This window comes from Harpia harpyja, chromosome 5 (assembly GCF_026419915.1).
Source record: "Harpia harpyja isolate bHarHar1 chromosome 5, bHarHar1 primary haplotype, whole genome shotgun sequence".
Lineage (NCBI taxonomy): Eukaryota > Metazoa > Chordata > Aves > Accipitriformes > Accipitridae > Harpia > Harpia harpyja.
The window spans coordinates 22396945-22414133 of NC_068944.1; the positions used below are offsets into that span (position 1 = coordinate 22396945).

Consider the following 17189-nt stretch of genomic DNA (forward strand, 5'->3'; position numbering starts at 1 on the left):
TATTGCCACCAGTAGTCCAGGTATTGTCTTCAGAGGAGGAATGTAAAAAAACCTGTATTTTCTTTGCACTGAGAAGCCTCATATCCACAACATGGTATACAGACTGTGCAGGCAAATTCAACCCTACATGACTCCAGTGAAGTGCATATAACACTTTCATAATTAATATGGTTGCAGCTGCAAACGTGAGCTGAATTTGGTCTGACATCTGATAGAAGACAGATTCTTACCGCAAACACTGCTGTAGGTTTTCAGTAGGATCTCATTAATATTTCAGATTGTTAAAATTATCATCAAGGAAAAATTCTCTGTATGACATGCTGGACAATTTGGCCTTGGCTATAAATAGAATAGATTTGAACTAAGTTATAAAGTAATCAACAGATTTTTCCCATGGGTCATTTGACTAATTAGGACTATATGAAAAATTAACAACGAAGTAGTGGCACAAGCATTAAAAGAATCCAAATGGAGCAACAACATAAAGTCTGTTGAGATGAGTCAGGAGTACAAAATGCTTTGAAGTGCCTCTTGCATGCTATAGCTTCAGGCCTTGAGTCCTACAGAAAGTAAAACATAATCCTAAACCTGTGACATTTAAAATGTTCTGTTTATTACTCAAAAATGCATGATAATCTCCCTAGCTGCCATCTTTATTTTAGGGGAGAAGATTTTGTGAACCTCGATTTTCCTTATGGATACCTGATTTTCAGAACGTGTGGTATACTTGCCATCTGAAAATTCAGCCCTCAGAAACGGGGCTGCTTGGGCAGGGCAGTCCTTATCACATTGCTTTTGAAAATGTGAGCTGGAGTGAACATGCTGCGTGTGCCATTCCAGAGGACCACCATTGCAGATAGGTCCTGAAAGAATATATACAGGCTAAATATGAAATAAAGTTATATAAATACAGAAAGGGACTGAGGCTGGGGAAATAGCACTTTAAGCAAATAAAATGTGCTTCATTCTGTAGGAAGTGTTGCAGGTTGTTTACCTGTGGTAAGTTTATGCAAAGCTTTGCCTGTGGCCCAGGAGATGTATATTTAAACTCTGGGATTATGGACTTCCAAAGAAATTGCTGTTGCCATTCGGTCCTAAACAAGCCACTATCTCGGTGAGAAGGTCCAACAGCTGCTCCCTAAATAGAGATGTATGAACATAGAGTGCACCAATATTTATAAAAGGAAAATGCTTAATACGCCTTTGTTCACAAATAACAAATTTGAAAAGAGGAGGCTTGCTCCGAGTTAGAACTGTGTAAAGTCAGCCAGTATGTCTACTTCTCCTTAAGCCCTTAACATAGAGAACATGTGATTTTAACCTAGTGTGTTACTCTCACTGATTTTTGTAAAGCCTTCGGTCATACAAGTGGGTAAGGTGTTGTTTTCCGATCTTTCTCATGCTGGCAGTCGGATCAAGAGGAGGACGGAGATCTAAAGGCACAGGTACAGAAACGAAAGGCCCGGGTGTTGCTCAAGTATCAATGTTGGAGGTGTTCACCTCTTTCAGCATGTTACTGTCAGTTCTCTGTGAAGAAATGTGTAGAAACAGCATTTTGTATCCTTTCAATACTGTGTCCCTTACCTTTCCCTTTCTTTTTCACTTCTTTCAGAATAGTCTGATTAAGCGAATACAGGGTGAAAATGTGTATGTCAAACATAGTAATCTTATGTTAGAGGTTGGTATTGGTATATACCAGTGCATGTACGTACATGTGTGTTAGTTTTAGTGGTAAACTGTGAATCTGCACTACGATGCATGAACTGTGTATTCCCACCTGCTAATAAATCAAATAGGTTTTTTTTTTCTCAGATTATGATGACTCCTCTAACTTGTACTATAAATATATATATGCGTGCACGTATGTGTGTGTGCGTCCACGCGCATATGTATGTTTGTTTGAAGCCTCTTTGTCAGGTGTAAATTACAGTGATACAGATAAGCTCTTGAAGAGTATTTTTATACTCACTTGTACGAGATATGCTATGCTGTTATCTTTCAAAATGCCACATTTTCACAGAGTGTTGTGTTAGTGCTGTGCTCCCCAGCTCCCTGAGATGTTACTTCCCTCTTTACTAACCAAGCTGTGTGTTTTGGCTCTAAAATTTGGTTGGCTTAGGATGTATTACAAACTGCTCTATTCTCTTAAAACTGTCCAGGACCTAGACAAAACCCAGGAAGATCTGATGAAACATCAGACCAATATAAGCGAGCTGAAACGCACCTTCTTGGAAACCTCCACAGAAACGGCTGTGTCTAATGAGTGGGAGAAGAGGCTTTCCACATCTCCCGTTCGGCTTGCAGCAAGGCAGGAGGAAGCTCCTATGATTGAACCACTAGTGCCTGAAGAGGTCAGCGTGAGCTGAAAGGCTTCACTATGTATTTGTCTATTCGTTTTTACTTATAATAGCTCCCAGTAGATTAGAGGCTGTAGTTAGAGGCCATCCCCACTTGCAGGTGCTCCCTTTTCTCAGGACTCAGGCTCTAGCAGCAAAGATGCAAGGAAGAGCAGATACCTTTTTGAGATATATATATATATATATGTGTAGTATGAAATTCTCTGTAAGCCACATGGCAGAATTGGGTCTCTCTGAGGGTGCGAAACACAGGCTTCATTACAGGTTTGGTGAGCTTGAGGAAGTCCAGCCATGCATGAAAGAAACCATGAAGGTGATGGAGAGAAAATTTAAATAATGGTGACTGGTTGGGAGCAGTGGTGTAGCAGGATGGTTGGGGGTACGGTACCAAGCTTGACAAGAAAATACAGAGCAAAGGGCAGAACTCTCTGTCTTTGATGACAGGGAAGAAATAATGATGATAATTAGACCTGCTTGGCCAGTTCCATAAGGGAACTGATAGTTGCTGCAGTCTGCTGGATACCATTTCATTGAAGACCCAATGCAGATTGCTAAGAGTATGCATTCTCATGTAGTGTGCGTGCGTGAAAAAATCTTGCTCACTGTGCAGTCTTGAAGTGTTTGCAAGAATCTTGCTGATTAAAAAGCTGCCTTTTATTTAGTTTGTGGGTAGATAATGAGATGTAGAGGTAACAATGTTACATGCATGTTGCTGTAAAATACATAGATCTTCAAAAAGAGCAGAGTCTTGGTTTAAATCCACTGGAGCAAAAAGAAATATGCTTGTGTGGTCTGCATGAAGATTAATTTTTTTATTCTATTGTGGACGGATGCCTGGTGTCTGTCTCACAGGAATCATCTTTATGGTTACCACTTGTTTTCAGCGTTACAGACTAGTAAATGGTCATAAAATTTGCTTCTGTCCCCCCAGCACTGATGTAATGTTGTAAGAAACCCAGCAAAAATTGGCTGGAAAGTATAATTTGAAAGAGTCTTTTGCTTTCCCAGCTTAGAGGTTGGTGTTGCAGACCCACAGCTCTCTGGGGAAGGGAATCCCTGGAGGCATGCAGGCAGCATGTCAGCTTCTCCTCTTAGGGAAAGGCATGTTGCCAAGAAAAAGGCCCCTTCTCCTCTTCCCCCATGTTATACCCATCTAACCAGTGGCTGATACAGGCATCAGATATGCATTACAGTGGCCATCAAGTTGGATTAAAATACCTAAAAAGCAGACTCGGTGCCCAAAGCTTACCTTCTGGAGCGAGTGCTGAGGAATCTTAATGTTGCTCCTACTGTCTTGTTTAGGAATGGTAATAGATCCTACAACCATGTCAGTTTGGTTGTAGTTGAAAATATGGGTTTTCTTTCTTAAAAGTAAAATTTTAAGTATAATGAATGGGATGCATTTAACATATTAAAGATGTAAGGAACTGTTGAAAAGGAAGCAGCTGGCTAGCTGAGCCTGCATCAGAGGAGTGCAGGTGAAGGAAACTTATAACCCCACCCAGTTCATTTCATGTCTGTATTACTTTAGAAATTCAATAACAATTTTTAATCAAAATGCACAAGCAGTAGCAAAGCATTACAGTTGTGTAGGCTTCACCCTGAGGAAACATATCTGAATTTAACCATTCATTTGGAAAGGAAAAGGGCAAGAGTTATCCTTATCTGGTATCTCTTCTTTTACTGGAAGAAAGAGACTTGCTCTAAAGCAATGTCCAGTCACTATGTCTTATATGCATCTAAGTAAACTACAGCCGTCCCACAGAATCTCATCCAAATTAAGGTGTGTCTGTGGAAAAATGTGAGTGGATTTGAGCTATCGGAGCCTAACTCTGAGGTGACTTCTGGCACTATGAGACCTGTGCTGTAGATAACATCTGACCATCCTTTTTGGTCCCACTAAGTGGGATGGTTTCAGTTCACGTGTCCTGCAGAGAGAGTAATTTTTCAGGAAAAAACTGAAGCCGTACATAGGTCAAAATCAGCACCTTGATGTCTACTAAGAAAGGGGGAGGTAGTCAGGATAGAGAGCACGTAGAACTGCGTTATGTAGTAGCTTCTTCTAGTCAAATAAGTTATGCGTTTAATGTAGCATATCCACTTCAAAAATTTATTCAGTGCTGTTACCCGTAGCTCTTTAATATAATAAAACAAGAAGGAAAATATGCCTTTTCAAAATGTGTGCTTTAAGCATTTGGCACCTGTGTGTGTTCAGTCAGTTTGACTTTAAGCCTGTCTAGTCACCACTTGGTTTCTTACAATAATAGGGGAAATACTTTGGTTTTCTTCAGTTATGAAAAATACAGTTTTAAATATCTACCATAATCGTGGCCAGATATCTGCAGAACATGAAAGCAATCATATTAACAAACTCCTTGACAATGTTTAGTCTGACCTGGATTGGATTAAACCAGCACTTTAGAAATAAAGAAGTTATGCATCTCATTGCAGTCAGGGAGATGAGCCGTTTCTCCCTTTCTCTCTCTCGTTTCTAGTTTTGTATCTTTTTTTAAATGTCTACCTTTCTTCTTGAGTGCACAGAGTATACATATTTAAAACAGTACCCTTTTATCATGCCAGTCATAGTATTTCCATTGGCATGTCTAATGAGTACACTAGCAGTTGAAGTGGGTAGAAAGAGTTTGGCGAGAAACCTGCTTTGCTCTGCAGGGGCTTACTTGCTCCAGCCAAATGAAAAAGGTGGCCAGCCCATAAGCTGGGCTCAGAAGACTTAGGAAATTGAGTCTTACCAACATTTAAAACTTTCACAGTCAGTGAAGTTGCAGAGTTACTCTTACGTTTCTCACAGCATTGCAAAGGCACTGATGGGGGGTAAAAGTGAGGAGGATTTTGGTATCACACTATAGCAATAATACAGCAATGGTTGGCTTCCTGCGTAGGAAAAGACTCCGAGACCTCTTATACCTGTAAGGAGAAAGGGAGAACTGAAATCTTTGCGGGGCACACCTTCTGCCTGCTTCAGCAGGGAAGGCTGCAGACTCAGGAAAGAGCTAAGTCCAGGGTGAAGGTGGAGGGGCCTGTTCTAGGCTATTGATGGAAGCCATGTAAGTTGGCACCAGACACAGTTAAATGAATTATATAAGATAAAATGAACACAGTGGATCCACACCCGGGTGTTATTCAATTTAGTGTTTTTTCATGCTATGCAAATGGTACTCTCGTGTCTGCTTTGCATTCATCACAGAGAGACACTGATTTCACTTTTTATTGGAAACCTCTTTGCTGTAAAATTATTCTGTTTAATTCTGTTTCCTAATTTACCATGCAATTAATAATTTGTAGAGTAGAGAAATATGATGAGCTATTGTAAAGTATAGTGGACTTCATACCCTCCGTTTACTAAAACCATTTATTCCCCTGACATTAGACCAAAGAAGAAAGAGAAAAATCAGAAAAACTCATATTTTTGCAGAAGGGAGGTACTACATTCCTTGAATTGCAGGTAAAAACAAGTAATACTTTCTTGAAATGCAGTCAGATAGGCTGGCAATGATTTATTATTTTATCTTTTTTACCTTTCCAAGCCCCCTTTTTTGTTTTGGTTTTTTATTATTATTATTTTGTAAGTTCCAGAGTGAGTTGTAATCTGGGGGCCAAATTCTGAGGAATCAATCCCCTCCAGAGCTTATGGCTTCCTAGTACAGACTGATTCCTCTGCTAGTTAGAAATCTATTTGCACGGTGCTGTTTGTGGATGTTGTTTGCAGTTGTGCATGCATTTCCAGCATAAGCCTCACTGAGAATGTTATAGTGAATGGGGCACTTCTGTCATTAGAATGAATTTCCTTTATACTGTCAAGTGAATTCAGATTATGCTGAGTGATGGTGAACTTTGTATTCTTATTGGTTTTTCTATTAGCCAAGTGTGATAGCGAAGAAGCTGCAGGAAGGAGAATCTGCTGGCACTTTGGTTACTTCTCATCAAATCATTATCCAGAAAAGTATCCCATCATCCCTAGAGGTTATTTTTAATTCATTTGATTTTAAACTACCACATTTGCTTAGTTAAATACAGGAGTTAATGGTCTTAAGGTCAAATAACTGGATGCTGATTGCATAGTCAAAGCAAATCACATAGCAAATTTGCATAAGGAGGAAAAAAGATGCTGCATTAAGTTCCATTCAAAATCTTTAGTAGTATGGTGTTTACTGTGTTGTACTGCTCAATTTAAACAATCCTGAAGGGTGTTGATGTTATTCTAAAGAAAACAAGGAAATTCAGTGCAGACTACAGCTACATACAAATGCATACTATTCTAAAACATCATCAACGGTGTGTTTGTGACAACTGGGGAACAGTTGAATGGGCTTATTTGCCCTATTTTTTTAATTTTTTTTTACTGTAGCATTATAAACCATTGCGATACATGATTTTTTAACCTCAGGATGATTCCAATCGTCATTCTAAATGATGCACTAAAATGCTATTCTGCTTCAAATTAATGCAGAAATAGTGTGGCAAAAGTAATTTTTTGTGTCCATATTATATGGGCCTCTACGGGGAGGGAATATGCAAAGAAATCATACTTTGCCTAAGGTGATTCTGTTTATTTGTTTGATAACTGCTCTAAGAGGTACAATGGTAAAAGTTATTATATGCTTTCAGAAGAGGCAGCATTGATTTCTTAAAAGTCTTCATACTTTAGTGCTCCTGAAGTACAGATAAACCTTCAGATATTCTAATTTAGCTTTTATATCTCAAATATAGGGCACTGAGGATTGGGTTATTATAGACAAAATACCCTCTGAGGTAGTTGATGCTGAATCGAAAAAAAATCTGGCATACAAAGTAGTGACTGTGAGCAGTAAAACTGCCTTTCCACCTGAGATATTAAAATCCAGTACCGTTCTAATGCAGAGCTTTGAGGACTTGGAAAGTGAAATACAACCCAAAGAGGAAAATAAGCAGAAAATGTTTACCCTAGGAAAGTCCTATGATACCGTATCTGGGAAAATTGTAACCATGACAAGTAAAGCTAAAGAGGGCGAGAAAGCAGTACAGCCTTCAGTAGAAGCTTTGCAAAAAATGGAAAGGGAAGTGCAAGAATCTATGAAAATCATTCCTGTAGTGGCCGAGTATGAAATCCTCGAGCCTGTCACTGATGAGAAAGCCAGGCGGGGATCCGACGTGCAGAGCACAAAAAGAAAGCTGTCCGACTCTCTGACACCCATAAAGGAAGCAGAATCTCATTTGCAAAGTCCTGAAGAGGAGAGTTTGAAAAAGACACTAAAGATGGACCAGGATTTGCAGTTACATGGTACACTGGGAAGCTTGCAGCTTGGCAAAGCAGAAAAACACCTTGGCAGTGAAGCTGTAAAAGCAGGGGCATTTGCCCGGAGAGATAAGAGCCTGTCTGAATGGAGATATTCCAGAGAACAGCCATTTACCATTGCTACTGCTCACTATGTTACTGAGTCGTCTGCGTCAAAAGTAGTGGTAACAAGTGGCTTTGACTTCATGCCACGGTTTAAAGATTAAAGCATGACTTATTTTAGGCAACCCCCTCACACCACCCTACCTTTCGGTTCTCTTGCTGCCTGGCTTTATGTTGACAGCAGCCAACCCAGCTTATTTTTTTTCCCTCATACTTTGAATCCGTCCCACAGTCTGAAGCAGACTTTATATAAGGCTTTCAACCTTTCTGGTTTATTTAAAGATCCATGTTACTGAAATGTAGTATTGCTGCTGTGGCTGGTTAATAAAAGGAAAAAAAAAGGTTTGCTTGAACCAGCAAAATGCCAACGCTAACAACTATGCTTTGTAACTATTGCTTACTACAGCCATTGTGAATTTGCTCTGATTTATTTTCCCATTCTTTTCCTGTTTCCAACCTCTCTGTGCCCCCGCAACCTTCTCTCCCTTTCCTCTGTCTCTGCCTCCAGTTTTGGCAATTAGTATGTCTGTGCATGTGGGTCTGCCTTTCTTCTGTGTGTGACTCTACATTTCTTTGTCTATTTAGACTAAACAGTCCACCAGTGAAAAAACCTTGGATGGTTCAGATATCTTCAGTTTAATAGAGTCCGCCAGAAAACCGACTGAGTTCATAGGAGGGGTTACTTCTACTTCACATAGCTGGGCTCAGGTGGCCGCTTGATTCCCTCCATCAACGTTATAACCGCACACCAATTACTTTTGCTTGTTTCCTGGTTTTATGCATAACTCAGAACCTATATAACTAATGCATGTATTCATGTGCCTTTTCCTTTGTTACAATAGACCACAATAGAAACTTCACCAAAAAGAAAAGAAGAACAAAAAAACCCCAGGTTTTCTCTCATTTCACATTGTTTTGGTCATTTTACAGGGTGCTGTATTTTGCCTTTATAAAACTCACGCAAAAATACCAACGAGAAAAACACTGACATTTCTCTTCACTTTTAAAAATTGTGATTCTTGCTTTGTTTTTCATTTCTACTATTCTGATAATGTCCTGGGAAGGAAAATCCATGCAACGTGAGAGAAATAAATTGGCAAAATGTAAGACCCATTTTTTTATTTATGTTCACAGTACATTAAGCTGAGGAGTTATTGCAAGTAGTGTTGTCTGCTTCTGACGCTGAGAGGTTTTTTTCTCCTTCCCTGCAGAGAATAGACACGGTGACATCTCAGGAGATAACTTCCAGTGAAATGAAGCAAGCAGTTCAGCCACATCAGGATACAGTGAAGAAGGTTGTACAGGAGACCGTAGTTATCAAGGAGAGACATGGGATGGATGTGCATGCAAGCGGGGATGCTGCTAAAGTGGCCGGACTTGCACTGGATGCCCAGGCTGAGGCAGTGGCTGCTGGTGTGAAAGGGAAGGAGGGCTCTGCTGGGACTGAGGGGGCGAAGGAGGAAAAAAGGGAGGAGGCTGGGAAAGCCCTAACCAAACAGGAAGGAGCCGCTGCTGCTGCTTCCTGCGAGCCAGCAGAGGAGCACAGTACAACAGTCCACCTTTCAGAGTCTTTGGAAAGAAAACCTCATTTTGAGGTAACTCGTTATTAAATCGGTCATGTCTGTGCTGAATTGTGAATGTAGGCAATAGTGGACTAAGTTAATTCCTGTCATGGCAAGTAAAGTGTACCAAGCTTGTATCACTGCATCTTTACAGCAGGCGGTTTGTTTCTCCTCTTATTTCCTCTTTGTGTGGCACCCGCAAGGCTTGTTGCTGGTTTCCGTCATGGGTAAAATGCCATGCATGTTTTACCTAAAAGCGCTTTTCATGCTACAGAGAAATACCTAATTTGGTGGCATTTTATGCAACGGATAACAAGATTTCAGCTGGCATTCTCTTTGGGAAAGTCCATCAAGATTGGCAAAGTTCATGTGTCCTCAAAGACATAAAATGTTGGGGTTTTTTTTCCATGCTTGGTACAATTGTAAATAAGTGTACTGTGTCTTAAACAACCCAGGTTCCTTATCTTAGCCCCATTAGTAAAATTTCAAGAACTGTTTTGCAGAGGGGTTAAAAAAACCTTGTTCTTGCTCTTTTCTCTGAGAGCTGAATGGAAGGCTAAGCCTGAACAGGATTCGTTCTCTGGTTATTTTAAGAAAATGTAGAATCACAGAATAGTTGAGGTTGAAAGAGACCTCTGGAGGTCATCTGGTCCAACCACCCCTGCTGAAGCAGGGTCACCCAGAGCCAGTTGCCCAGGACTGTGTCCAGATGGCTTTTGAATATCTCCAAGGATGGAGACTCCACAACCTCCCTGGGCAACCTGTGCCAGCGCTCAGTCATCCTCAAAATGAAAAGCTGTTTCCTGATGTTCGGAGGGAGCTTCCTGTGTTTCAGGTTGTGCCCATTGCCTCTTGTAGTGTTTAGATCTTTTTTGAAGTTTGTTTTCATGAAAGCCAGGATAGTGCTAAATGTTGCCACCATTATATACATGTATGTGCTACTGTAATGAAGAGAATTTTCTTTTTTTTTTGTGTGTGTTAAATGCAAAGCACTTTTTAATTGCTCCCCTACCTTTTCCTAAGTAAACAAAAAATGTTCTGACAAATCCATAAGCTTTGCTAAATGTTCCAATTCCTTTTTTTTGTTCATGCAGTCACCAGTTGTGAAGACTGAGACTATCAGTTTCAGTAGTGTTTCTGCTGGTGGGGACAACCTTGAAATTTCAACAAAGGAAGTGCCAGTAGTCCATACAGAAACAAAAACCATTACGTATGAGTCTTCTCAGGTGAGAAATTCTGCAAAAGCCAGGGTCTCATTTAACATGCCCTTAAGGAACCCATGTTTCTTCACCCATCTTTAAGTGTATGCCTTAGTGTAAACTGTTCTAAGTTGTTCAAGTATTAAATATTAGCATGAGGAGGATGTACATAAGAGTAGCTTATGTGAGGGTGATTCTCATGTCCTGGTCCTTTCGAGAACATTGATGAAACTACAGATTTTAAAGCCCAGCTTCTCATCTGTCCTTCCAGAAGCGAAGGGGACTCTCCAGATACAGAGAAAAATACTGACACATGATCAGCCTCATAGCAGTTGTTTCCCTACCATTAGATACTCACTTTATGAAGAACTGTAGAAATAGGGAAGTTCAGCCAGTCCAGTTCTTGCCTCCCTGTGCTCAGGAGCATGTTTTTGATGACTGGTTTTCTCTTTCGGTTCCCTAGGTGGATTGTGGTGCTGACTCAGAACCGGGTGTATTGATGAGTGCACAAACTATCACATCTGAAACCACCAGCACTACAACCACTACACATATCACCAAAGTGAGTCCTCAGAAAACTGGGAGCTTTTTTTTTCATGAGGGTTTATGTTTTCTTAACTTCAATTCTATTATTTACTTTAAAACATGGACACATGCTTATACTCTCTGGACAAAATCCTGTCTGTTTTGGGTACCTGTCTTCATTCACCTGTCTTTGGCTATACTGGCTTCATTAATGCATCACCCAAGGACTTGACAAGAGTCCTGAGAGTCATAGACCCTTAGGGTAAGTCTCTGCAAGCACAAAACCTTGCTGTGCAGAGACACTTGAGTTAGCTGCATAACTCTCTGGAACTGGAAGCAGTGTAGCCACATTGGCATCATCTGCTAGCCATGAAGGAATAATTTGCCTGAGCATGAAGATCCGTTGACATGACTACACTGCCTTTGAGTCTTGAGCTATTATCCCTGCGTGCTGTTGAAAGCATATAGTAAATCTGTATCACATAGTCATAACAGGACATTCAGTCAGCTCAGATGCCATGGTCGCGTTGCTGGGTGGTAGCCTAAGGAACTTGCCCACAGCCAGACTGAAAGCTTATGGCTGCACAGACAAATGATGTTGGGTCTTCCAAGTTCCAAGATAGCATCTACATAACAGTTCCTCCCTAAGCAGCAACCCTCTTAGTGCTGTGACAGCTCTCCTGCCAATATTCACTGAGGACAGGATTTCATCTTTCTGCAGTGAAATTCGCCCTTCAGTAGGTGAGCTGCGCAAAGGCCATGCTACCCTGTATGTCCTTCTGAAGCCTGCATTTGGACTTAACTAGGTCTTGAATGAGCTGTCTGTATGTGCATTCTTTTCTTCATGGGATGAATTTACCATAAATACATGCCATTTTTGATATACAAACACCTCTCCTGATGTGTGCAGATTGACTAGAATCGTAAAATTATCTATGTTGGAAGGACTTCTGGAGGTCATCTAGTCCATTCAGAGCAGGCCAACTTCAGAGCTGCTCTGGCTGCAGTTCAGGGTTGTCCCCTCTGTGCATGCTGTTTGAGATAGTTCAGTCCCATCACCTCTGGGTTCCTGCGCTGATCATTCTCTGGATGGGTGGCAGCACTCTTCAGAGTAAGTTACTGACATGCATTTGTCCCTCCCATCTAGACTGTGAAAGGAGGCATCTCAGAGACAAGAATTGAAAAACGAATAGTCATCACAGGAGATGCAGATATTGATCATGATCAGGTAAAATCTATAAACTGCTAAAGGCTACCCTGAAGACAGCCAAAGAGAACATTTCTAAACATTGCTTTAAAAGATACTATTCATACTGGCATGCCTTAAATTAAACTGGATTAGTAGTTAAATCAGTGATGGTATATTTCATATTTTAATCATTTTTCCTCATTTGTAAGTTGTGTAATATCTCATGAATCTCTTCACCTTGCTACTGATCATGCATGTTCCACCTCCTTTTTGTTTTTGCCCTTCTGTGGTTTCCTTGGGATAGGCGCTGGCTCAGGCAATTAAAGAAGCCAAAGAGCAGCACCCTGACATGTCAGTGACCAAAGTAGTGGTACATAAAGAGACAGAAATCACACCAGAAGATGGGGAGGATTGACCACAGGTAAGAGGACTAGATGATTTTCCTAGGCATTTACTGGGCTGGCATGTTGCAAATGTTGTTTTCCTACCATAATTCACCTCTAACTCTTTGCTTTCTCTCACTGGCATTTGCAAGTTGCATTTATGCTGGATATCAGTTCTGGTATTTGAATGTAAACCACATTCAGCTGTAAACATCTTTCTTCATTTAATGGTGCCAGCTGGAGAAAGAGAAACTACTCATTTGCTTTTGTTGGCTCTCTGGAAAGCCCTCATTGTCCATGCTTTGATATGGTCTAATTTTCTAATTCTGAAGTAAAAAAACCTGTTGTCTGCTTTTAAGTCAAATATTTAAGAACAAAAATAATTTGTTCTTAAAGGTATGCATTTTGTTTAAAAATGCCAAGGGAAAAACCTACAGCTGCTTTTTAAATGTCCCATGCAGCTTTGTTACAAGTTAAGCTTTAATTCCTAACTTGCAAAAGATATGGTCCAACTTGCTTTTGATTTTTCTTTGAAACCGAGTGAATTAGTATGTCGGTATTTGGATGTCTTGGCTTTCTTGTATTTGAAAGAACATTTTATGTTTTAAAGCAGCATTGTTTATCAGGATGAGATGATAATGCAGCTTTTCTTGTGTCAAGCTTCTTTTTCAGTAAAGGCATGCTCTCCAATTGTGGCTGGCTAAACAGATGTCTTAATATTACTATATTTATTCTGTGTGCAAAAACATGTCACGCATACTAACCTGCTATGCAAAAGCCATTAATGCCAGCACCCTTGCACAAATTGCTTTGAATGCTGTATGCAGAAGGTGGGACAAAAAGCTGCTTGTCTGATTTGTTTAAATCAATAGCAGCATTTTATTCTTAAAACAATATATATTCCCTAGCACTTGGTGTAAGTAACAGTAAAATGCACAGCACCATTTGAAGCTGTTTTGCTCTCCTGCTTGTGGATATAGAGACCCTAAAGAAAACTGAATTTCAGTATCTCTTATTTATTTGGAAGATGAAAACAGTCACTGAAGTGTGAGTAGCTGTGATTCTTGTGGTGTTCTGCTAATTGTTTCAGAGACAACACAATGTGGCTTGCTTACAAGTCTATTGATGTCACTAATTCCTTCCGTTGGCATCAGTGGACTTTGGATTTGGGCCAAGTTGCTTACACTGGGATGATGCCGTTTTCAAATAGCTTTTGTTACACAAACAATTGACAAAATCTCTTTTGCAAGAGAGTGGTTGCTTCAAATAATTAACTCGGTTCTGTTTCTTGCAGGAATAACCTAGATTGCATACGAATCCAGACATGCACACCAGTAGGAATACGAGAGCCTATACGGAGTCTCAGTTCCAACCTGACTGACTTGTATCTGTCTATGGAAAATTTCAGTACAGAAGAATTGCTCTTGACCGTTAATAAAGAAACTGGCAGAGATACCTTCCCATAGAAAGCAATCTGAATCAGCAGCAGTTAAACAATATTGCATGAAGCAACGATAAAATTACAGAAAAGCAGCATTTTTAATTTTCTTAAAATGTCTAAGTTTTCAGCTATACCTGCACGTTCATAAACAATATAAACAGTGATCTCATGTAACACATAAACAGTTCATGCCTTTCACAGTTTATGAAAGTCTAAACAAATTAAATTTTGTTAGGTGGCAAGCCGTTTGTTTACGGATATCGTAAATGAAGATACCCCCAAAATGCTAGAAGCTGTATAGGTACTGTGTATAATGTTTTACCACACATTAGATGTGCCAATAACACGGTTTATTCAGTAAACAACTTCAATCTTATATTTGTTTCATCTGGTTTTATTACTGCCCGATAAATGATGACGAATCCTTACTCTTATCAAAATATTTAAATGCTTACAAAGTGTGCTTTGTATACCTGACTGAATACCTTATGAGGTAGTAATGATTTTAGTATATTAACTTTAACGATTTTTGTCAGCATTGTTCAGAGTCAGCTTCCAGTCACCCTTCACAGATCCTAACCTTGTAAATTATATGTAGTTATTTTGGAGGAAAAAAATCTGTATTTTACTTAGTTTGCAGCATTAGAAAATTATTAATCTGAAATAACCGTGATGGTTTTCTATTGATTTCCCTTTTGTTCTCAGAGGAAAAAAAAGAAAAAAAAAATCTATTTGAGAATCTGGTCAGCATTTACTATCTAGTTCAGAGTCAAGCCTTAACCTGTACGGAACGTCCACTGAAAACTCGTTAGTGTCCAGCTATAATACCCACTGAAGGGATAGCGTCCATTACACTGTCAGCTGCATCACAACACATGGTGAATGTATGTTTCTGCATAGTGAAATAAAAGTGGTAAATGCATCTAAAATCGTATTGTTCTGTGTCTAAAAGCACCTAGTGTTTTTTAATATTCAAAACATTAAGTTACGTTTGTAAGACACCACAGGTTTTACTCATCTGCACAGTAGACACGTTTTGTCTTCAGTGGCTGACACTGCACTGTGCAGACAGTTGGAGTTAGCAGAGCATCCAAAGGGATGACAGTGTTCACCTTTGGGCAGATGATGTTTGCAAAGGAAAAGGAGTATTTGGTCCCTTCTGTTTTCTCTGGTTGTGTACCGTTTCACCGAAGCTACATGAAGGATTTTGTGGTTGCTTAGAAAGTAAAGGCCAGTAGCGTTTGATCCAGATCCACTCTCTTTTTGTACTTTTGCTCTGCAACATGGAAAAAATTCTCTTTAAAGTAGTACTTACCTGTTCCTTTTTGTTGCTCCTTTGCCACATCTTGACGATACTCCCCTGGTAGTTCAAGAGAAATCTGTAACAATTAATTCACCCTTCAATCTGTATTTCCTCGCAGGATTGGAAAATGGGTACAAGCAGACCTTTCAGGACATAAAGGGCCAAATTTGCCCTTCATTGTTTACACAGGGCTCCCTCACATTGAAGTCAATGGATTTGGCTTCAGTGGAGAGCAGGATTGACCTAGTGACTTGTTAATAAATGTTTATTTTCTTAATTTAGAAAGAAAAATAGTATATATAGAGAGAATAACCTGTAGATAATTATTAAAAGTAATATCCCAAGGCTTTTAAAGCTTTGCCCTTAGTCTCTAAAACGTCTTCCTTCCACCAGCCATTCTTCATGCCTTTAATCCGGAGTGCTAACTATGTAACTCCCCCTACCGCCGCCATTGCTTACCTCTTGCCTAATGACCAACGCAAAGGTTACGGTCTGTTGTGATCTTTGACGGACCTCTCCTCCTCCTAGCCCAAGAGCATCTACATTCCCAGCCCTCTGGGTGACAGTAGGCTCAGCTCTCTGGTGCTGCCCGCGGCCAGCGGCAGCCGGCGGTGGAGGAGGTACTCGCCCTGCGTCTCAGCAGACGGCATGCCAGGTTCTCGCTACTGCATCAGGAGTTTGAAAATAGACTCTGAAGCCATATTGATCTTCCCTCAGGTGCCCCTCATGTTGTCAGCTAAGAAACAGCATTGTATTACCTCAGAGAGATGCAAGGCGATTGCACAGCCTTCTCTCCAGAGTTAGCATTATATTTTAGCATGGCTTGAGGAGATTGTACTTTGGTAATACTGCGCAGTATGTATGCTGTCTAAAGATACTGTATCGTAAGAAGTTAGTCTCCTTGGAAAGGATGCTCACAGCTGAGATACGGCCTAAGCGTGTGCAAATGATAAGGAGATGAGAGCGGGCAGGCAAGGACATCTCAGTGCTGCTGTTGGCAGTAGACCCTTGTTTGGGGGATGGTTCCTGGAAGTGATAGCTTTGGTTTTTGTTAGAAACTGTTTCTTGGGTTGTCTGCCTAATGCTGTGCCACATGAAATAAAGAACACCTGCCTGTTTCTACCAACCACGTTTTGTCTCCGTCTCTTCTCATTTATTGTTGGTCTTTGTCCGGCTTCTCGGCGTAAAACAGCTTAGAAAACAAACCATTAAATATTCTGTTACTTGAAAGCCCCATTACCAACCAGACACCAGTACAGGAGACAGCCTCGCTTGTTACAACTGGAGTCACAGCTTCAGCCCCGTGAGAGCTGGCTGCTCTGCACCATTGAGGTAAGGGACCAGGGTGGCCAGGCAGGGCTTTGCACACCAGGCAAGAGTGGGCATAGCGAGCAATCACAGCAATTGTGACCACTACAGATACAGAAGGAATGAATACATTGCCTTGGCATTTTTAAAGCTGTTTGGAATCACTTAACATTTATCCCTCCGAGGTTTTTTACGGCTGTCTCATCACAAATGGCAAGTAATGGTGTTCTGTACTCAAGCATATAAAAAAAAAAAATTGATGGGCCTCTAAATCCAGATATTAGATCAAAGCAAGGGTTTAACAGCTTAGCCTTATTTCTTCCCAGAGCAGATTTAGGCAGCTGGTGAGATGATGTGGCTCACCTGTACAGCAATTTGAATCTGCTGAAATTATAGTTCCTTATAAATAGTACTTCATGGCAAATAAATTGGACATTGAGTCCAGGCTTCAGTTTGGCAAACGTCCTGGCAAACCTTGTCACAGATTTCTTGCCTTAACCCAAAATAGTTCTGTTGCTTAAGATCAC

General features: G+C 40.4%; 1 protein-coding gene across 30 annotated transcripts in view; it reads left to right on the forward strand.

Annotated features, from left to right (window-relative positions):
* The window catches only part of EPB41L3 (erythrocyte membrane protein band 4.1 like 3), a 150220-nt gene extending 133737 nt beyond the window's left edge, over positions 1-16483 (forward strand). For 11 of the 30 annotated variants that reach the window (XM_052787334.1, XM_052787336.1, XM_052787329.1 and 8 more), the window contains 13 exons: positions 1410-1445; positions 1613-1678; positions 2160-2351; positions 5746-5820; positions 6237-6338; positions 7086-7814; positions 8338-8460; positions 8964-9347; positions 10409-10540; positions 10977-11075; positions 12186-12266; positions 12532-12648; positions 13905-16483. In XM_052787334.1, the coding sequence (XP_052643294.1) occupies positions 1410-1445; positions 1613-1678; positions 2160-2351; positions 5746-5820; positions 6237-6338; positions 7086-7814; positions 8338-8460; positions 8964-9347; positions 10409-10540; positions 10977-11075; positions 12186-12266; positions 12532-12642 (2130 nt within the window). In that variant the 3' untranslated portion in view covers positions 12643-12648; positions 13905-16483. The remainder of the gene's footprint in view (positions 1-1409; positions 1446-1612; positions 1679-2159; positions 2352-5745; positions 5821-6236; positions 6339-7085; positions 7815-8337; positions 8461-8963; positions 9348-10408; positions 10541-10976; positions 11076-12185; positions 12267-12531; positions 12649-13904) is intronic. The other 19 variants (XM_052787349.1, XM_052787350.1, XM_052787353.1 and 16 more) reach the window with 12 other exon arrangements.
* The last annotated feature ends 706 nt before the right edge of the window (positions 16484-17189 follow it).